Source organism: Brachypodium distachyon, chromosome 3, assembly GCF_000005505.3.
Source record: "Brachypodium distachyon strain Bd21 chromosome 3, Brachypodium_distachyon_v3.0, whole genome shotgun sequence".
In the NCBI taxonomy this organism is placed as follows: domain Eukaryota; kingdom Viridiplantae; phylum Streptophyta; class Magnoliopsida; order Poales; family Poaceae; genus Brachypodium; species Brachypodium distachyon.
In genome coordinates, this window is record NC_016133.3 from 5,692,629 (window position 1) to 5,714,582 (window position 21,954).

Below are 21,954 nucleotides of genomic sequence, written 5' to 3' on the forward strand. Positions count from 1 at the left end.
GAGACCCCACGAAATGACAACTATATCGTGAATTTGATCGAACCAAAGCTCCCTGCGCCACCAAATTGACCGGGCGCTGCAAAGGTCTAATCATCAAACCAATACTAACAAATCTGCGTGCGCCGAACCACCAAAACCAAGTTGAAACCTCACGAACTACAAGCTACATCGTGCATTTCATTGCATCAAAAATCTCTGTGCTGCCAAATCGATCCCGGTTAACACCATAATACTTACCGGGCTGACCTTCCCTGAAGGCCTGACCGAACGTCCTCCTCCGACGTTCTCGCCGAGGTCGGGTTCACTCGGACCGGCTCTTCCTCCCCCCGGTGGGCCTGGGCCAGCCGTAATCTTCTTCTTTTTTCGCTTGTACTCAATCAGATTTTTTTTTTGACATATGTCCTCTCAAAAAAGATTAATGAGAAATGTTTCGATTTATTCGGAAATTTCATGAAATTTAGCAATGGAATTAAAATTTTAGTTTCTAGAAAATAACCAAGTGATGAAAATAGACAGTGGAACATATTACTTCGAAATCAAAACAAGGTTCTCTCTAGTCTCTACTCGCCTAGTTGGTTCTAAAAGGTTTTGAAAAATCTGAAGGATCGCTCCCGCAATTTATATAACAGAAAAGAGTTGATCAGTAAATATGTGAAAATTTGGCACACAAAGAAAAGAAAAACACGGATGCAAAGAAAGGCCAAAAGATCGCCAAAGCGACGAAAACTACCGACGAACGCACGACCAGCTAGCCCTGGACATTCGGTTGGTTCGCTTTTATACATGTTATTAAGAAATTTGGTTTTCCGAAATTGCTGCAAATCGGTCTTCTAAAAAATAACTAACCGAACTTTGCTCAATCGAGAAATTCGGTTCAGTCTCAGTGCTAAAATGAAGTGATTGGTACGCTCCAACCAAAAAATCGAAGCAAGAAGGCGGTTGCTAACTTTTACTCGGACCGTCGGACAGATGCCTTGGCCCTTGGCTGGCTGCCCAAGGCGTGTGGGTCCCACAAAGGTCTGTTGCCTTAGCCATTTGGATACCGACTGTAGTACCCTAAGGCATCTCCAAATACCAACTGTAATACCCTAAGGACGTGTACAATGGGGTGACGTCAGCTTTCTCTTAGCGATGCCACGTAGAATAAAATCTGACGTGGAAGAGAGAGAAATGAAGAAAAGGCACAATCCTTCTCTTAATTAAAAGATGATCTCTTCACAAGAATGATAAAGGCAAATTTCGCATTGCACTAGATTTTGCCTTTTCTTAACATTTATTTAGTTAATTTTATTCATCTAAGAATTAATTTTAAGATATAACAATAAGAGATAACCCGTTGTACAACATGTTTTGTTGTCTTTTCTAATTGACGTGTCACACCTAAGATAAGGTAGTCTTATCAACCATTGTACATGCCGTAGGGTTTCTCCAACAATGTACTTTACTTATGTTCTCTTTCCTACTTTTTGGGCTGATGTGGACCAAAAGTTCAAGATATGGTTTCTTCTGTAAGATATCATTACTATACGGGTACCAATACTATAAAAGAGCATGACAGTGGGTCTGCTAGAAATAGAAAGATATAAAATAAAATAGTCCTTATATAATAAAGGAGAGATGAGGTTAGGATGGAGAAAAAAGTGATGACATGGACCTAAGTATCCGTGTACTATGGAAGATGCTCTCCGATGGTGGTTGATACTCCCTCCGTCACATAATATGAGCCACGTACATATACCTGAATTCTCAATTTGATTAATTAAATAGGTATGTTTTTTAACAAAAAATACATCATTAGATTCGTTATCGAAAGAACTTTGTAATGGTATATTTTTTCATTATTTAATTTATATTTATTTAGCTAAATTAACGATCTAGGTAGACGTGCATGCCTCATATTATGGGACGGAGGGAGTACTAAAATTCTTCTCTCATTTTTTCAATATGTTTTCTTTTTTTTCTTATTCATTACTTTTTTTATGGGCCCACATGTCATCTTTTTTTCTGTCTTGGTATCCGTGTAGTACCTGTTACTTTAAGTAACCACTACTTAAATGTGGTATTCATTCCACCTCCACATTGGTCATTTGTTTCTGGTACTCGTGTAGTACCCCTTGTTGAGCATCCTCAACAAGAGGGGATTGCTGACGCACGGAGTAAGATGATTTGCGCTGATTTGGGTCTTTCCACAAACTAGTATGAATGGTTTGGCTCGCCGGCGGGCGCGTTTTTGCAAAAAGTCGACACGTAAATTTGTAAACGGTGGATATGGATCGAAAGACTGATGTTCTATGGATACACGGATACACCAAATGGTGTGGATGCATAGGATAAATGAACTGTTAGCTAACTGCAATCATCTGCCAAACAAGTGTGGATAGGAACAAGCACTTTTTCCATTCCCTGATCTCCTCAGTCCTCCCACCCCGAGAATAAAGAAAGAAAACGCCAAGATTAGAACATCTCCAATGAGATCTCCAAAACTATCCCAAATATCTTTGAGGGATATGGACATTTCTATCACAAAATCATCCCCCAACGGACAAATTCCCCGAACCTCTTCCAACTTTGGGTCGTCCGATGTCCTTTTTTTTTTCCTAGTCCGTCCTGGCCCACAGGCCCCCTTCCTTTCTCTCCCTCTCCCGCTGTCTCTCTCTGCCTCGTGCGCCTCCGTCCCTTCTCGAGCACAACCGCCGGCCACCGGCACCTCGCCTCGCCGACCGAAGCTCCGCCGCATCGCCTCGCTGATGGCTCCCTCGACCATGTGTCACCTATCAGATTTCTGTCGTCCGTCGCAGAAAGAGAGAGAGAGGGACTGACGCCGCTGCTCATGGCGCTGGAGGCCGTGGTGTTCGCACAGCAAGACGCCCGACATCTCGGCTACGGCGGGGCGCCGAGCAGCAGCTGGGAGTCGTCAGCGGCGCCTCCTACACGCTCGCGCCATGGCGCGACGACGACGGGCTAGCAGGCGCCGGGAGCAGCGGCAGCGGCGGCCTGAGCAATATCTTCGAGGACCGGGATAATCACCGTCTGGCTGCCGCCGCCTCCATGGAGGATCAGTACTTCGAGGAGTCGGTGGCGGTGGAGCCCCGCCGGTTCGGGTGCTCGGGCCACGCCGCCCCTCCCCTCCAGCCTCTCCTCCTCCGGACGGCGCCGACCACGTTGATGATGTCGACCACGCCGGCTTCTTGCTTCCTTCCTTGGTGGGGGCGCGGATCCGATGTTTGGGGGCGGGCGCGGGCCAGATCCATGCGCGGCGGGGGAGGAGGAGGGAGGGGAGTGGACTAGAGGGAGCATGCGGCCGTGGTGTTCTTGCCGGTCCAGCGGCGAAGGCGAGCGCGATGGGAGGAAGCAGAGAGGGAGGGGATCGGAGAGGAGGTGGATTTTCTCGGTCACCAAGAACAGAGAGAAGCAGCGTGCCTGGAAAAGGAAGGAGGAACGAAGAAGGTTCAGGCAGGGCCCACGGATCAGAGTGATGGAGAAAAGGAAAAAGGAAATATTTGGGGGAGAAATTTGGGTGACCAAGGCGGACAGACGTCCGCTCCCCAAATCCCAGAGGGACAAAAGGAAGACATTTGTGGACGAAATTTGGGGATGCCATTTGTTCTCCCCATTCGTCTATTTGAGGATAAACGAGAGTGGATAAAATATCAAGTTGTTCAATGATAATCCTCCATCTATCTCTTTATGAGTGGGTCAAGAAAACAAATGGATAAAATTTAGATGAGTTTTGCACAAATAGTAACTTCCCATATTCTCCTCAAATTTGAAGAAGAAATGAGAAATGTGTATCACTTTTGGACAAACGAGGTTCTCATTGAATTGTGTATTTTGCTCGTGAACTCTCCTATAGACAGATTTAGGACAATGAAGCAGGTCGCCTCCACGGCACACGGCAGCGGCAGCGGCTGCTGAGGTTCTTCAGGGTGAAGCCGGTGGCTCCGTGGCTGGTGAGGAGACCCGTTCACACCGCCACCACGCCCTCGAGTCCTTCTTCCTCCGCAAGAACACCATCTCCCGCGACCGCGACATCTTCATGTACTAGTACGCGCATGTCACAGCTGGTTCTTTAGTACTGTGTCTAACTTGCTAGCGACGATGGTGTTGGTGCTCGTTTTGCTTGCGTGTGCATGCAGAGGGGACACGGCGATCGCGCCCCGGCAGGGGATTCCTCGTGTCAAAGCCTCAAATGCGCTCCGGCAGATCACGTGGCATGCCACATCATCCTAACGTGCAGGAACCACTTGTGGTAAAAGTTTCGCTAAATGGGATAAGATTAAAGAAATTTCAATAAATAGGATAATTTTTGTCACAAAACAGAAAGTCATCTCTCCGTTTCATAATTCTTGTCGAAATATTACATATATCTAGACGTTTTTATGAATAGATACATCCATTTTTGACAAATTTGAGACAAGAATTATGGAACGGAGATAGTAGAGGATAAAAAGTGGATTTTACCAAAAAAATAAATTAATGAAGGTTTATTTATAGTAGTTCATCGCATTAACGTTAGAGGGATACGAGAAGATAATCCATTAGAAGTTTTCACTAATTAATGAAGGTTTTCACTAAAAGTTCATCAAAATCCAAACCGCTATTAGAATATATGTTTTTAGTTAATTTTTTCGAAACATGATTTTCATTCATTAAACAGTACTGGTGCCTCATTTGAGATAAAAAAAATGATTGTTTTTCCTTCTTCTAAGTTCTTTGATTCAAAACTACTACTCCCTCCGTCTCATATTAAGTGACTCAAAAAAATTATCCAAATATAGATGTGTCTATATATGTAATATTTCGGCACATATAATGGGACGGAGGGAGCATGAGATTTAAATTTTGTTTAAACGGATTTCTCGATCCAATTTCTTCCTACTACAATAAGAGAGAGAAATGTTGGAGCATGGAATCCATAAAAGATTCATGGGCAGCTTCTAGCGTAATGGCTAGAGGCTCTAGTAGCACCCCTTTAGTCCTGGGTTCGACTCCCGATGGGGTGAATTTCAGGCCTCGTCCTCTCCTTCTCGCCCTCGCTGGGCTGGTGAGTAGCCGCCTAGGTTGCATGGATACGGAGATATGGTTACGGATATGGATACCGCGACACCGCGGTTTTCCAAAACCCCTGATACGGGGATACGGTTGTATATATATTATAAAAATAAATACTACCTCCGTTTCTAAATTCTTGTCGTCGTTTTAGTACAAATTTGAACTAAAACAACGACAAGAATTTAGAAACGGAGAGAGTAATATATATAAATTAGTGATTTTTGTATGAGGACGAGGAGTTGAGAACTATTGTAGGAATACGGAGACATGGTTGTTAGTAGAAAATCTTGATAGTAGCATCATCTCCACCTAAATTGCCAACAGTTTAATATCAAATGCTTGAACATCATCTATCAATGCCTCTAACTCTGGTTCAGAGAATTAGAGAATAGAGGAGACAGAGAAGAAGGAACAGAGTAGGGGAAGCCAAGATTCAGAGAATTAGAGAATAGAGGAGACAGAGAAGGGGGAGTAGGAAGGAGAATAGCTTACCTGTGACAGAAACTCACGAGGGAGCGGCAGGGTGGGGGACGGAGGCACGACGCAACGCAGCGGCAACAGAGGTGGTGACGGCCGGCGGCGACGGCAGCCGGTGCTGGCGATGAACCCACAGAGGTGGCGCAGCAACGGCAGTGGCGGCGTGCGGCACTGGCAGGCTCGGGACGGGAGAGGGTGGGTAAGTGGTCGATTGGGGATAGAATGCCCTAGATGCGGCTAATCAGGGCACTCCCGTGTCCCGCCCGGTATTCGTCAGTGTCCATAGAGTATCCGGGATTTATTTTCTTTTTTTTAATTCGGAAAATGATGGATACGTACGGATACGTATTTTGGAGTATCCGGGCATATCCCCGTATCCGACCCCCGATACGCCCGATAAGGAGGACTTGTTTTCTGTCTTCCTCCGTGCTTCCGAGGTAGCCGCCACCGCCACCGCCGTGAGGAGCGGCATACGGGAGGCGTCTCGAGCTCGAGCGGCTGGCCGCGGGGTCAGCCGAGGCTGATGAGGGCATGGCGCAGCAGAGGAAGAGGAGGGCAGGGGCGTAGCAGAGTGCAGAGAAAGAGACAACGACGGTCGAAGAGATGATGGGACCGGTGGAGGGGGTCGGGAAGATGCGAGATCACGACTTCACGAGAGCGAGAGCAGAGGGAATAGGGTGGGGAGTTAGGGGGATCAGGGGCGATGGGGTGGGCGGGGAGTACTAGGGTTTTCAGTTGGGCCTATGATTGGGCCATCCCGAATTCTTTGCACTTATGCTATAACATGTGGGGTTTAGATTCTGAACCGGGTATCCCGGGTGACCCGGACATGCCAGACGACGGGTCGAAAAATTCACCAATTATAGACTCTTTTACCAAAGTCGCATGCTAATCTAGACCCGTGGGGTACCCATTGCTATTCGATATCCGAAAAAGAAACGGCATCCACAAGGTGCGCTCCTCTCAGAAAGATTCACATCTCTCCCCAAAAAAAGGGGCTAAAAAGGCACCGGGTGGGGTTGGGTATACGGTCGCGGGTTTCGAAAAGGAATCCGTGTTGGTAACGGACTCGGAACGGTGTCTCTCGTCTCAACATGTATATACGAGGAGGGGCCGGTGGCAGACAGAAAACAAGTCCTCCTAATCCAGCAGGCGGAACAATCCGGGAAAGCGAAATCAGCGATGGCGGCGGCGCTTCGGTGCGCGGTGAGGAGGCTGGGCCTGGGCGGCCGCGCGCTCCAGCGGCCGGCCGTCTCACAGCGTGTTGAGGATAACCCAAGCGGTCAGATTGCGTCTCTTCTCGCCGGTCGGTCTAGGTCAATCTCCTCCGCTGCTGCTCACTCACCAAACGGCAACCCAAAGGTACGTCCCGTGGTGATAAATTAAGAATCACATCTCATATATTTCCGTTGGTTGCCACCTCCCCATACCTAGCCGAATTGCTAATTAACCCAACCCAGGCTTTAAAAATGCGTCAGATCGAATAATTTAAATTCTCCAGTTTTAGGGTGAGCTATCTCTCCATCTTCTCTTGTAACCGACCTGATGACTTATCATCTTATACAAATGAGAATATGACTTGTTTCAAGGATTAAGCAAACCATAGACATTGATTTAAGGGGGATAGGTTCATCTCTTTACCAAATATAGTAACAGCTAGCATGTTTAATTTGTGGCTGTGCTTTTGATGGTACGTAGAATCATCTCCTCTTGACCACGACTTGTCCGACGTCAACCAAAAACACCATAGTTAATTCTTTCCTAGTCGTCACAGTTCATGTAAAGTGGCGCTGTTAAGTATAGTAGTATTGAACAGACCCTTACTAATATGCTACTATATGAAATTCACTTCCTTTTTTAAATAAGTATGTCAACTGATAATAAACTCATTTTGTGTGGCCAGCATCCGTGTGCTTCTAATCAGAAACAGACAGAATACCTTGTGAGTACTCACCTGAAGCAAATACAGAAGAAGAAAGAGGAGCTGTTCAATCTGATCGCTGAGCTGGACAGTAAACTCCCGTCTCACTGCAACAGAGATAACAGAGAACTGCTCATGGATCTTTCTGCACATGTCCAACCCAAACCCAATGACCCCCAATGGTATAATAATCTCAAGCATACTTATATGAGACATCTCACTCCTTTAGTTTTCCCGTTTATAATTTTGTTTCTCATGTGACCTGCAGGCGCTGGTATGGAGGAGCGAAAAGATGCAAGAATTATGTGATATATGGGGGAATGTTGTTTCTTGGCTACTTGTCCGTGTCGGACGAGATCTCAGCGTTGTATGCTGTACTCATGGAGTAGTTTCCCATCACATTATCAGAGTATGAAGTTACTACTCTTCCTTTGGATCTTTGCTCCTTTTTAAGGCTGAATTGTTCGCCATTTTTATGTTCCCCAACAAGTGATTAGTCATGTTTAGGTCTCCCTGTTGTGAGACGGTTCACGAATCTGAAACTGTGCGACCATGGTTCTGAATTTATGTGTAAAAATGGAGTGAGCATTGATAAGTTCATGCAGACTTGCCAGATGTCTATATTTGTAGGGGTCGTATCCTGTGAATCTAGGCAAGTCCGGCGGCAGCGCGCGCACAACATTCCAAACATCCTCCACAGTGAATTCCATCTCAAGCTCCCGCAAGTCATGGGAAATCACCTGAAGAAACCCAAGATCAAACGCAAAGGCTCCCCTTGTCAGCCTCTTGCCCCGTAATGGTGCAGCTGCCGCTGCTGCCGTCGCCGGCGAGCAGCCTGTCATCATGGACTTAGCTCACAAGGACAAAAAAGAAAATCTATAGTAAAGCGCAGCTTTTAATCCCTTTTATCACAAAATACCACCTTTGAACAAACCTTGTACAGTAGCAATTTTAGTTTTTTTTTTCCATTTGCAGTTTAGCTGGCAAGAAAACATACTTGCCTGTTCAGAACTTCACACGTTGTAGATTGAAGGTGATGACAAGCGAACCAACAGGCTTGAGCATCTGCCTCTTGTGGAGTACTCTATTCTAAATTGTCATCGAAATATTACTTGTATGTAGACGCTTTTTAAGAATAAATACATTCATATTTTGGCAAATTTGAGTCAAGAATTTAGCATCACAGGGAGTACTTTTTTCTGTGGCGATGATATTTTCAGTAAATGTTTTGCATGTGTTGTTCTACTAAATATCAGATAGTATATGTTTATCTCAAAAGTCTAGCAAAATATGTAACGCAATCATATTTTCTACTGTTGTCCCTAATTTGGCACGTGAGATGTAGTCATTGTTACGTTATAGCGATGAAAAATATGCTGGATGTTCTTATACTACTCCTAGCTTTATTATCACGAAACATAGAGCAACTAATTCCTGCCACAATGCGTGGGGAATCATGTAGAAGATGAAAGGCAGGACGAAACATATACTCCCTATATAGAAACAAGGGACCACACACGCGAAACCAATCGTCCCAACAGATTGGGCCCCTTTGATTCAAAGGAACTACACATGAATTTTTGAAGATCAAGAAATTTTCCTGTGGTGCCAACTTGATTTTTAAGATAGAAAACCATATTCAACAAATTTGAAAATTTTCCTTTGTAAAACTGTTGCAAACAGCTATTCAACAAATTCTAATGCAACCAAACAACTTCTATTACTCAGCGCAGATTGTCATGCCATCTATTATTTTTACATTTTGTCTACTCGTCCAGTTTTTTAAACGTGTGAACTAACTTTTCAGCAGAAGAAACACAAGGGGATCTTCCAAATAGATATGGAGACAAATTAAGAGTATCACAATAATACATCTCATGATCACAAGTTGCCATACAATCCTAACAAATCAAGAAAGGGCACACTAATAAGCAGCACCCTTAATTGATTATACACGCACTAGTCTCTCGTCCAGATAACAAATTCAAACACAGGAGAGAAATAACAGTAAAATTAAGCTACAACAGGAACCTTCAAGGTATTTAGCTTTGCTCTTCCTCAGCGCCCGCCGCCTCCCTCTCTTCTGCAGCTGCTGCCATCAGTTCGTCGAATTTCTCCGTCTTGCCAATCAATATTTCAATCTGGCAACGGCAAGTTTACTAGTAAGAAAAACCTGCCGTCCTAATAAAGTAATGCACCGGTATTTGTCATCTGAAGAACACTAACCTTGGCTTTCTGAATTGGGCGGTTCCTAGCATCATCTTTGACATCAACAGTTGATGTCATGATCTCTGCGAGTAATTTGACAAAGTTAAGAGACTAAAAAGAAGATACGATCGAGCAAAATTATGAGAAACACAACTCACTCTTCTCGACAGCAAGGCCGTTATTTTTCAGAATTTCAGCAACGGTCACCACAGTTGCAATAGCTGAATGGACAAAGTTAACACGTTCAGTAGGGCAAAAAAGATGTAGACAAATAATAGAGTAACAAATAGTCATGTTGAACAACAAAGCAAAATAAACCAATGAGTGCTCAAGCATTAGCATGAGTATATGACAGGTGTAAGATGAATCTTAACCCGTCTACAAGAAATTACTTTCAAATGCCACACTAAGGCTCCTAAAACCAGTGCAGCTCAAGGATTAAACAGTAATGCACATGATTGCTATTAAATTGCATACACTGATGACTGAACTAGTGCACTCAAAAGCTCAAGTCAGATGGGGAAAGAAGGGGCAATATATTTCAACACTCCACCACATGTCAACAATTACAATATCTGCACAGTCAGTCACAACTGACAACAGAAAGTTACGAGGTAGGACAACATGGCATCGGGAGGTTCATATTTTATCTTAAGTGTTACAAATTAAGATAAGGGGACTGTTGGCTGGACATATTATTCAATCACGAAGCCAATTACAAATTTACAAGTGAAAAGGGAAGAGCGTTGCTTATTTTTGAAGTACAAACTTGCCCTGTTGCCCTCTGTTATGGAGTATAAAGTAATATTGATTCATCGGTCAAATAAGCAACGGTTCTTTCTTTTATAATCAGAAGTCAGTTCTTTCCATAGTTTTTTCTTTTTGTACATGACCTTTTGTAAACGTCTGGAAAACAATTTAATTTTCTGCAGCAACAATGAACAGAACAGGCAAGAGTAATCTTCATACACCCAGGTGGAATTTCCATCATCCAAATCCATAATACTCCCTCCGTCCCATATTAAGTGACTCAAATTTGCCCAAATATGGATGTATCTATGCTTAAAAAGCGTCTAGATACATGTAATAGAAATTCACTTAATATGGGACGGAGGGAGTAGTAAAGTAAGAATAAGGTGCGGATAGCAGATAATGTCCACCGTATATAGCTAAAGTGCTAAATGCTTAGATAATGGGAGAAGTCGACTGTAATCAAAGAGCTATGTGGCATCCATGTTTTGTTTTCCCAACAGGATGGCTGGTTAACTTATATCATAGCAGCATAACATTGCTACCATACGGCACATCTTTATCGACAGAAAACTCAACTAATTTTACCACAAAAATACCACATATCTATGGTTCATTCTTAGCATTGTTGCTTAGGATACAAATTTAGCAGGACAAAGGCCTAAATTAATACATTGATAAGCTTCAAGCAGTGAGGTTTACCCATGCCGAGGGCCGAGAGCTCCACCTCTTCGTGCAGCTGCATGTACCTCTGCAGACAAACAACATATCACACCAAATCAGCCTCGTCAAATGCTCGCGATGCGCTCAAATCCAATCAAATCGCTAGCAAGTACATCTCCTCAGCCGAAACCCCTACCCAAAAACGGCAAATCATATTTAGGATTTATAACCCCCAAAACATGTAGACACTTAACGCCGTTAGGATTCCCAAACCATACCAAACCACACGCTTCTCTGTTCCTCTCATCCACAGGAGAATGGATTGGATATTTTTCTTATACCTTGGCGAGGTTGACATAGAAGAAGAGGGGCTTCTTGGTGTTGGAGACCTGGATGCGGTTCTTCTTGTGCCCCTCCGCTCCGGGTGCCGCCGCCGCTGCTCCGGCCGCTCCTTCGGCTATGCTGAGGTTGTTCACCGCCTCAGTGACTTCCTCCATGGCAAGAAGTAGAACAGCAGCACTTGGTAGGTAGCTTGGGGAGCGCGAGTAGGGTGGAAGACGAGAGATTTCGGCGGCGACGGAGGGAGGGAGGAGACCCTATCGCGGCGTTGGGGTTTTATACGGGGTAGGGTTACGGGGTTTGGGGGTCTTCCGGATTCTCTTTCTCTCTGCCCTGAAAGAGTCCAAGTCTGACCGACCCTAGCAAAAACTTCAGTACATTCCAAAAATACGTTTCGTTCTCTATCAAGTAGCCCAGGTTCTCAACTAATGCGGTAGCTTAGGCAGCAACTAATCTCTCTCTCCAAAGCGGTAAATAGGAGTAAGAACACCAGCTTTGTGTCCCATTAAGAAAAAAAATACAACTGAAGAAAACATGATAGTCAACCTATGAACCAATGTCATAAAGTCTGGTGATAAATTGTCAAATTTGAACTCGAAACACAAAGTGATGGAGATTGAAGAGGAAAAACAGCAACAGAGATTATGTATGAAGGATTATGAGTTAAAGTTCTAACCCGTTGGTTTATACAATCTACTTGTCAGGAGTAACAAAGAGAAGGGTTAGGAATAAGTGAATTGACAACCACCAACTCCAAACTTATAAGTAGGAAAGATTTGATGTATACCATATATAAGGAACGTCAACTTTTATCTAGTGAAAACTTGAAAACTTTTAGTCACAAGATCTTAAATAAACAAATGAAATACTCCCTCTGATCATAAATTCTTGACTCAAATTTGTCCACATATGGATGTATCTATTCTTAAAAAGCATCTAGATACATGTAATATTTCGACAACAATTTAGGATCGGAGGGAGTAAAAGATAAAATCTCTAATCAGTTAAATACATTATATACAAAATCCTAAAGAATCTCACTTCGTGGGTTTTTCACAAAATTACTTTAAGTGATTAAAGCTTTCAACTTTTATCTGAACCATTTATTTGAAATATAATGGTTGGAACCTGAAAGTTTTCAAATTTTCACTAACTAGAGATTTTCACGCCGAGTAGATAACAACTAGCTTGGTTTACAAAAAAAAAAGCAACCCAAATAATTAAGGAATTGATGATACTCCCTCCGTCCAACAAAAGATGTCTCAATTTTGACTAAATTTGAATGCATCTATACGTCAAATTTAGTCAAAATTGAGACATCCTTTGTTGGACGGGGGAAGTACTTTTTTTAGGAAAGGAAGTAATGATACTTGTGAACCTACATAGAATTAGGAAGATCCATATGAATTTAATGAGTAATGACAGATCCTTTAATCCACACACAGGAGCTAACACTCAACAAACTCTAGCGCTTGTAACCCACACACCCACAAAGGACTTTTGTTTCTCCAAACGAATGTAAGGGAGCAAATTTGTGGAGTCTTGCGAAACAATTAATTCCCTGATAGCTTGTAGATAGCTTGTATTACCATAATTTGCCTAACTTTTGACACTGGCTTTATACAGCACACCGTTTGGTGTGCTTGCAAGTGAACTTGAAATGTATCAATTATTTATTATGGGCCCTCAAGCTTGTTGTTGCTGGACACTTTCATAACTAATTGAGTTTAGGTGGGAAGCTGCAGATTGACATCTCTTGATCATAAGGCACCGGTAGCTCCCCAATGCGGGAGTATATAAATGTTTTGTTCTTGCCCTTCTTTGGTTTCTCCATGTGTAAAAAAGTAGAAAAGTGATCCTTGCACTTGGATTATTAGTCCCAAACTGTGTCGTATCATCGATCAACTGTTGCAACTTATGTCGTCCACAATGAAACCATCGCCGCGAAGCCCAAAACAAACAACAACCCACTCTGAAGTGACAACCACTTGAGCTCCATCATATACAGTATACGCGATGTGTTCTTTGGGTTTCTTGTTTTGGGCGGCGGAACTACTGTTAATGGGGGGATGCCCACAGAATATGGATCAGAAGGCAACAACGAATCCAACTACTGACGCACATGCGTGACCACAAACAATGGCAACAAATCTACCCATGCAAAAATATGAGTTCTCTGCATTGCCGCAGATTAAAGAAAGAAAGAAGCCACTCATGTAACAATCAGAGTAAATTGTCATCAAATCGCCTTGACAAACAGCTCACCTGATCCACCTATTAGGATATAAAAAACAAAGATCCTTTTTCAGGGAAAAGTAATGCCAGCTTACACATTTCAACCTTATTGCCAGGGTTAGCTCGAGTTTCGTAAAAACTTTATTCACCATTTACTCAGGACGAATAAAAGCTTACATATAAATCTTTGGTCGCAAAAATGTTATCAGCTTGATCCTACAGTTCAATCTGTTAATCTAGAACCAAATTTTCATTTCGTCCACAAGTTCAGTTGACATGAACGTTCCTATAACAAAAGATCTCTCCACATTCTGATGGCAGAAGAAACTTGAAGCTCCATCTATGTGCAGTACAACATACAGCGATTGCCCAATGCAGTGATATTCTTCCAGTGGCCGTCATTGCTTGATTTGCTTTAGCTCTTGTTGTTTTTCATAATCCCCAAGGTTCTTTAACCACCGCAAACCGAGGTCGCATCCAGCCTCAGCTGCAATTTGAAACTGCTCCTTTGCAAGCTTTACTGGGTCCTGTTGTATGCTCCTTTTCCACGCCTTCCCAGTTGATGGACTTTTGCCTGAGTTGAGCCTGGTAATCACTTCAGGCACTTCGGCACCTGAAACCACCACACTGTTAGAGTTAAAGCATAGGCTTGGAGTAATTATCATTTCCAGCCCAAATTAAACAAGAGCTGTCCAAATTAACAGTAAAATCATAACTTAACCACCTGCTTTAGTATATACAACCATGAAGAATAATATAACAACGTGCGGTCAGCTCCTGAGTCCTGACACATTAGAGTTACTTGTCAACAAAGTACAAACCTTTCAGAAGAAGAGATCCATATGCAATTGCAGCTCCAGCATGTCCCTGAGATTTTCAAACCTCAGATGTCAGAAACAAACAGTGCAATTAATGTGCTGCAAGTAAATAAAAATTTGAGTCGATCTCTTCCATTTACCACCTTTTCTGAAGCTCTATGAAAACACCACATAGCTGAAGCAATGTCCCTCTTGACACAATCCCCAGTTAAATAGACAGCACCCAAAAGATACAAAGCACCAGGATGCAACTGCATTGAAAGATTCAGGTAAAGGCTGAATAGGCATATCAAGAAGCAAATGAGACAAACATGTGACCAACATTCTGGTGATTGGCATACCTGGTCAACAGCCTTTTCTATATAATGGAAAGCCTGATGATCAGACTGAACATGGTCATTCTACAAGAACAACAAAGGTAAATCATCTATTGAGGCAACAACAAGTTCCAGCGAATCAAATAAAGAATGAAACGACTAACTGCCTCACAAACAACTATGATTGCATTAATAAAGTGGAAACAGAAAGGACACATAAAGCGTGAAAACCTCAATTCTTAGCCGGCATCCAAGTTCATACTGTGCCTCTGGATCACCCATGTTTGCAGCTTCAACTAGCAAAGCAGCACCACTGCACACATGAAAATAAGAAGAGCTTAGTCCACGTGAAATATCTATTGGAGGCAAGTTATGCATCATGTGGTGGCAGCAAATGAAATGTTTCAACCAGAACATAGCCAAACAAAAGGATGATTTTGCTCACTTGGTTTTCTATGATTTAATTGAAAGTCCCCTCCCGATTTAGTTTTACAATTCGATCTGTTAACTTCTTTAATTTTCTGTTTGATTTATTAAGGCAGTACATATAATGTTATTTCTTGTGCAGCACGCAACTAGGATCTATTTTTTGTAGCAATTAGCTCAAAGCGCCAAGCTCTTTAAACATAACACATATCAGTGGTTTACTATTACCAGTTTACCACGATTATAACATTCGTCTCCAGTTGGGATTTGCAGTGGTTTTTGAGTACTTTGAATGGTATACAGAAAATTCAAGATATGTATTGTGTCAACAATACCAGATACCTATATTTACCAAATGCTACATACCCTCCTTTTCAAAAAGGTTGGCATATTTGGTTTCGTTAAGACAAGACTTTGACCAAGAATTACTTTGTTATATGTAATTTATATGATAGGAAACCACAATTATTAGCAAGAACTTTTGAAGACGAATCTATTGATATAAGTTTCATGTCTTTAAAAACACATATTAATATAGTAATTCTTGGTCAAGCGTTGTCTTAACAAAACTAAATACGCCAACCTTTGTGAAAAGGAGGAAAAGGAGGAAGTATACCTTATCACCATTGATCAACACCCATAAACAAACTCGTATCACATGAGCTGCTCAGCATAGTAGCTTGCCAGAGTAACATGACCAAAATATGAGTAGCCGTGACTTGAACATCAACAAAGTATGCACTCTTGTAACAGATTTTTCTCACACTATCCGATACATAAATATTACTAAAATACTTTACAGCACATACATATAACACTGGCCAGATTATAAGCAATTTTAACAAAATTATCCTGCAACTTTAGGACTGTCAGATAAAACAAACTCTAAGAAAACAAACATGATATTATCCTGCAACTTAAGGCCCGTGAGATTCAACAATTACTAAGAAGCCTGGCACAGTTTGATGTATCATCTGATCCGATATATCATGCAGACGATTTTGGTATGCAATGGGCTAACTAACGGCTAATGCACAAACCGTATCCAATATTTAGAAATCAGAATCATGGCACTGACATACTAGCCAGGTCACTTATACAGGATTCAAAATTGAGTCAATACAACAGCATAACTGTACAAGCTGAGATAAAACTATAGTTTTTTTCTGTATTGCGTTTGCACGCTCTAGGAAAACCAGTGGAATAACAAAATCAAACATGGCATGCGAGCAACTTGAACTTGAACGGCAGAGCAAAGGAAGCTGTATCACACTAAAATCGCGAGAAGTAAAATTAACTCACATTGCCTTGCAAGCTCCGGGCACATGGTACTTGAAATGCATCTTGGCGAGCCAACATCTTGCGTGAGTATTCATATTGTCGATCTCTAGAGCCAGCTCAAAGTTCTCCTTTGCGCCCTTCCACACGGAGGAAGATTTTACAGCAAAATATCAAGAAACAACTAGCAGAATGCTTGGCAAAAACCAACAATAGGACACTACAAAGGGATGCCAAATGGGGCACTACATAGGGAATCCGGAGCTGTACCCTGAGAAGAGGGATTAAACGCTTGTCGTTGCGGTCGGCGAAATCGATGACGCGATCGACCTCCTGGAGGGCGCTCCACCCTTTGGCCACCAGCTCCATCGCCTTCTTGTTCCGGTCGTGCATCCACCTCTGCAGCCACGCCCACGCGGAAATTTACTCGCCACACCCAGCATCGCAATAGAATATGACATCCAAGGGAGGGAGAGATCCGCGAGTCTCATCCGGCGCAGAACTGACCTGGTGATTCAGCGCGGACGCGAGCTGGGTGGCGCGGCTGGAGGAGGAGGAGGACGACGACGACGAAGACGAAGCGGAGATGGCGGCGGCCACCCGTCTAGCCGACGCGGCGAACATGGTGGGGCTGTGCTCTTCTTCCTCGAGCACGGTCCAGGAGGGCAGCGGCCCTAGGGCCTAGCCGCTGCTAGGGTTTATTCCTGCTAGAATCTGTTCGGTCGGTTTTTATCCTCGCAGACTAGCAGTATGCTCTTGTTGAGGCTGCAAGCGCAGAGCGGGAGGTAACGGCGGCCGAAGCGGCGCCGGCGAGGCGGCGAGAGACGGGAATGGCGAGCTGTGTGTGCGACTGTGGGTGCGCGCGTATTGGGTTGGGCTGGACAGGTCGGTCTTGGACTAGGCCCAATAGCGATTGTGCATAAAAAAGAAAGGAAAACCTACTCCCTCCTTTTCGGATACCAGCGAAATCTCACGCATAAACTTGGAAGTGAAATCCCCTAAAAAAAACTTGAAAGTGAAAACAATTTAATCTATACAAAGTTACAAATCGTGCATTAGACACCTCAAACTTGGCAGGCGAGAACATCTTTGGTCCAAATCGTATTTATAGCTCAAACCTATCATGTAACGGTACGTGGCAATTAGGAAAGTTTGGGGGTGAATTTCAACGAACCTGCATCTCAAAAAAAAATTAACAGCTCCTTGAAGCTTTACTAATCTTTGTCAAATCCCTTACCCTAGAGATCTCTCACCCTCCTAGCGCATGAACGTTCAACGAGTTCTGCATTGATAATTTTGCAAAATAGGCTTTTGCAAGTTTTATGTTTGTCATTTGATGAGCTCGTAGATGTCGCAGGCTAGCTTTGTATGCTAGGGTTAAGGAATTGATAAAGAATAGGAAATTAGGGGGGCTCAGACAAGGAAAATAAAGATGGAAGAAGACCTATACCCGCAAAAAAAAAGGCTATGGAAGGTTAGTTGAAAAAAATAGAGCAGCAAGTTTGCTAAAAACCTCCTCTAACCATTTCTAAGGCCATCTCCAATGGAAGATGCCAGTATCAACGCTTATAAGATAAAAAAAAAGTTGGAGCCACAAGAGGCTAAGCGTACCATCTTCCAATAGAACGACCGACTCCTACCGTAAACACGTCTGAACCTTTGGAGAGAGTTTCATTGGTGGAGCAGGTCATCCCTAACTTCACTTTTTGGTGAAGCTGGAGTTATGATTAATCCAATAATACAACAAGATAATGTTACAAAACATCGCCCAAGTATTAAGAGCTCCAGCTCCACGAAAAAGTGAACCTATGAATAACCAGCTCCACAAAATCTGTGGAGCTCGAGTCGTGCCAAACACACCCTAATTAGTTTCCACAACTCCACTCGAACCCAGTCCAAAGAGAGGGATTTTTATCCGAGTAAAATGCAACCGAGGTCCTACTATTATTGAGCAGACATCAATTTAGTCCTAATATTTTGAAAATGCACATTGGGGTCCTAATTTTATGTTAAGTTGGTCACGAGTGGTCCTAAGCAGGTTCTGACTGGTTTGACCGCCTACGTGGCGCGCTGACCAACAACACGTCAGCACATGAGAAAACCGAAAAAGGAGAGGAATTGGCCAAAAGAGAAAGAGAATTTTGGGTAATTGCATTTCTTTTTTTTGTCAATTTTGTTTGATTTGGCCAATTTTGATCGATTTTGTCAATTCCTCTCTTTTTCGATTTTCTCCAGTGTTGACGTGTAGCTGTTCAGCGCGCCGCGTGAAACCCGCCAGAACAAGCTTAGGACCTCTCGCGACCAACTTAACATAAAATTAGGACCCGGATGTGCATTTTCACAATTTTAGGACTAAATTGACACCTGCTCAATAATATTAGGACCTCTGTATTTTACTTTTTGTCCCTAACGTCCACAGAAAGCACCGCATTGGACATTGGACATGCTCTAATGACCACGCCAGCCGTCACATGTCACATGACAGATTTGAGCTCTACAAAATGTCATCGTTTACTAAATTTAGGTTCCAACTTATTTTGACATCTATCCAATTTTTGATGGCCTGAATCGATTAATCAAACCTATGCTATTTCTGTATCTAGCACAGGGTACAGATAATCAGTGCACTGTATCTGTATGTCTAGACAGCTGAGAAGTTGACTGGTGCAGGAGACGCGAAGCCCTGGTGATATAGCAGGTCGGTCAAAACCCTGTAGGCGTGCTGCGTGAGGTGGATCCCGTCCCAGCTGATAAACCCACCCGGCCTGGCGCAGACCGTCGTCCCGGCGCGCCGCACATCCTGTCCAGGTCAACATTGTACTTCCCGCCGCCCACGCCACAGCACGCCTTGGCCAAGGCCGCGCCGCCTTCGCCGTCGCCGTCGAAGCCCAGCTTGCGCTCGTCCCCGAGCATCTGCAGGTACACCGCGAAGTAGTCGGCGTAGGCGATCGTGGCCGCCGGGTACGCCTCCCGCAGCTCCTGGATCCCCCGCTGCAGCAGCACGTTGTGCACCTGCGCGAAGAGGTTGAGCGCCACGAGGCACCCTTCCCCGTCGTACTCCGCCAGCGGGTCCTGCTGCTGCTCCCCACCGCGCTCGGGTACCCCGGCGCGCACCCGATCGGAAGTTCCCCGGGATCACCATCCGCGTGGCGCCCATCTCGAGCATTGCGTTCGACGCATTCAGGATCGACCGCACGACCTCTGGAACCAGCCCCATGGCCTCCACGGCGCCGATCGTCATCCGCACCACGTCTTTCTTGTTCACCAAGAAGGTGTAGTTGTAGTCGTTCCCGCCGATCTCCCCCAGCAACACCAGCGATCCCCCCAGCTTGGCGCGGACCTCTTGAGGGGACTTGGTGGTGGCGTTCATGAGGTCTTTGAACCATTGGAGCTGGACGGCGAGGGAGCTGTTGGTGTGGAGGACATCGACCCCATGCCTCGCCAGCGTCGGTGTGTCGAGCGCGGTGGCGCCGGTGACGGCAAAGTTGGCGCCGTGGGTGAAGTCGGCGCCCTTGTCGAGGTACGGGCTGAGCAGCGGCAGCCCGAGGTCCTTGGCCAAGTCATCGATCATGAGGTACCCGTCGGAGCACCGCCCCGTGGCGCGGTTGATGGTGATGCCGGAGGGGAGCTTCCGCATCATGCCCATGGCGCCTTCTCGGACGAAGTTCCTGGTGTCCGATAGGGAATCCCCGAAGTTGTAGATCGCCGTGATGCCGTCCACCGTTGCCTGGCAAGGGCCGAAGAGGAGCAGCGCCGCCGCTAGGATGCGGACGAGGACACGAGCCATGGTCGGTCTGCACTGCACCTCGGTCGCTCTCCAACCGGCCGGCAGCAGGATTAGAGAACCCGAATCGACGTACGTGGGTCTGGAATTCCGAATCAAAATGGAACGGACCATTCTACGGTTATTGGTCAGAAGGCAAGAGTTTGAATAACCATTACTCAAATTAATTAGCATATACTCCAATTTATGGGACATAAAGTTTGTATTATTCAAAGGAAAAACTGCACGACCTTGCTGGTCTTTGATATGGAGAACTAAAATCAGGAAACGGCCCTTCTGATTCAGAATGTTTGTAACAGTAGTTGTGTTCGCTTTGTGTGAGAAACTCATAATAATTAGCGGGATTATGCCCACATTTTGACGATTATAAACATCGAGAAGAAGGCAACCGATATTGGGAAAGGAAACCTCTAAGAAGACTGAAACGTTTAAGACAATAGCAGCTATACGATCTTGAACTGAGATACAATCTGTAAATTACTTGCTGCTAAAATTGTCTATTTACTGAATTTGCTATAACTGCTGCTTCTTTTTTTACTTACTCTAATGGACACAATTTGGGAAAGCAAAACGAATTTGTTGCAGTCGATAAGTCTTGTGGACGGAAGAGGTAAAACTAAACTACTTTCACTACCCAAATTACTGTAGCGGTAGATCAAAGCACATTCAATCGTTACAGATCGAGCTACCCAGTACAATCTGAGAAGGCAAAGATGACATATGCGTTCCCTTGATAACTAAAACATGGATGAAGTGATGAACTTCCTACACATTACTTCCATTCATTATGAGTGTCAGAACGCTCTTTTCACTGCCAAAACAATCTACATACGCTGCATTGCTTGCACACATGTTGATAAGACGTCCGTCAATTGTCGTCATCAAGTAATAGATTTATGAGTTATGCTGCAAATGTGAGCCCAAATAGGAATGCTAGGAACTCCAGAAGATGCAACTGATGGCAAAAGAAAGGGGTCGTAACTGGATGATTTGTTTCAACTGAATGGTTCCTGAACCAAGGAGGAAAAGGTAAATAAGAAAGAGGACTAAATAGTTCAAACTAGTTAGTGCGTCCACTCTATCGATTTTTATCATTATAATTCTCTGAGACATCAACAAGGTTTTGGTTGCAAAAATTCTTGCAGAGTAGTGCTCTACAATTTTCAAACTGAAACATTACTCAATGTACATTAACAGAAAGAAAAAAATTGTAAGTACCTTACTTTCCGGTACTGCATTTCCTGACCCGTTTCTCCCCTCAAGAACACTTTTCATATCTCTGGAAGTCAGATACCTTAGCTGCATGGGTCACTGGATGATTTAATATCTTTCTGTTGTCCTTGCACCACTGGAAAAGTCAAGGCTCAAGAGATCGACAAATATCATTTCAATTTCAGTTTGTCTGCCTCTGATAAATTTTCTACTTCCCAAACCAACCTATCTACACCACTCTCCAAAAAGTGAAGTTTGTTCTCTGACATGGAACATCCCAGTGCAACTGAATGTATCTTTTGAGAAATACGTGCACACCTTGCCATTACACTTTCTGTGCCATTTTGACCATTGTTTCTGCAGCAGAATAATTCAGCTTTCGCATATTTTGTCCATCTTTTGAATATATAGTGAGGTGGCAACTCAAAAATATTGCTGTTGTTAAATATGCGTAGCACATGCCTGCATAGCATA

At 43.9% G+C, this 21,954-nt stretch overlaps 4 protein-coding genes across 4 annotated transcripts; 1 reads left to right on the forward strand and 3 right to left on the reverse strand.

Annotated features, from left to right (window-relative positions):
- The first annotated feature begins 6,593 nt into the window (after positions 1 to 6,593).
- Positions 6,594 to 8,050, forward strand: LOC104583459. Its single transcript, XM_010235698.3, has 3 exons — positions 6,594 to 6,891; positions 7,433 to 7,632; positions 7,719 to 8,050. Exons 1-3 carry the CDS (start codon positions 6,712 to 6,714, stop codon positions 7,837 to 7,839), a joined length of 501 nt encoding a protein of 166 aa, XP_010234000.1. The 5' UTR covers positions 6,594 to 6,711; the 3' UTR covers positions 7,840 to 8,050.
- A 1,213-nt stretch (positions 8,051 to 9,263) lies between these two features.
- On the reverse strand, positions 9,264 to 11,766 carry LOC100834322 (uncharacterized protein At2g34160). Its single transcript, XM_003571438.2, has 5 exons — positions 11,413 to 11,766; positions 11,111 to 11,159; positions 9,817 to 9,879; positions 9,677 to 9,741; positions 9,264 to 9,591 (listed from the first exon to the last, which is right to left on the reverse strand). The coding sequence occupies exons 1-5, from the start codon at positions 11,566 to 11,568 to the stop codon at positions 9,493 to 9,495; spliced, it is 432 nt and encodes a 143-aa protein (XP_003571486.1). The 5' UTR covers positions 11,569 to 11,766; the 3' UTR covers positions 9,264 to 9,492.
- A 1,963-nt stretch (positions 11,767 to 13,729) lies between these two features.
- Positions 13,730 to 17,355, reverse strand: LOC100829405. Its single transcript, XM_003571425.4, has 8 exons — positions 16,992 to 17,355; positions 16,755 to 16,883; positions 16,509 to 16,624; positions 15,012 to 15,093; positions 14,805 to 14,864; positions 14,607 to 14,714; positions 14,467 to 14,512; positions 13,730 to 14,258 (listed from the first exon to the last, which is right to left on the reverse strand). Exons 1-8 carry the CDS (start codon positions 17,106 to 17,108, stop codon positions 14,044 to 14,046), a joined length of 873 nt encoding a protein of 290 aa, XP_003571473.1. The 5' UTR covers positions 17,109 to 17,355; the 3' UTR covers positions 13,730 to 14,043.
- A 1,501-nt stretch (positions 17,356 to 18,856) lies between these two features.
- LOC100831440 (GDSL esterase/lipase At5g45910) lies at positions 18,857 to 21,654 on the reverse strand. Its single transcript, XM_024460846.1, is given in 5 exon segments — positions 18,857 to 19,265; positions 19,268 to 19,556; positions 19,559 to 19,608; positions 19,611 to 20,350; positions 21,487 to 21,654. Coding segments are annotated over 5 exon segments (1,239 nt in total). The 5' UTR covers positions 21,507 to 21,654; the 3' UTR covers positions 18,857 to 19,125.
- Positions 21,655 to 21,954: the final 300 nt, after the last annotated feature.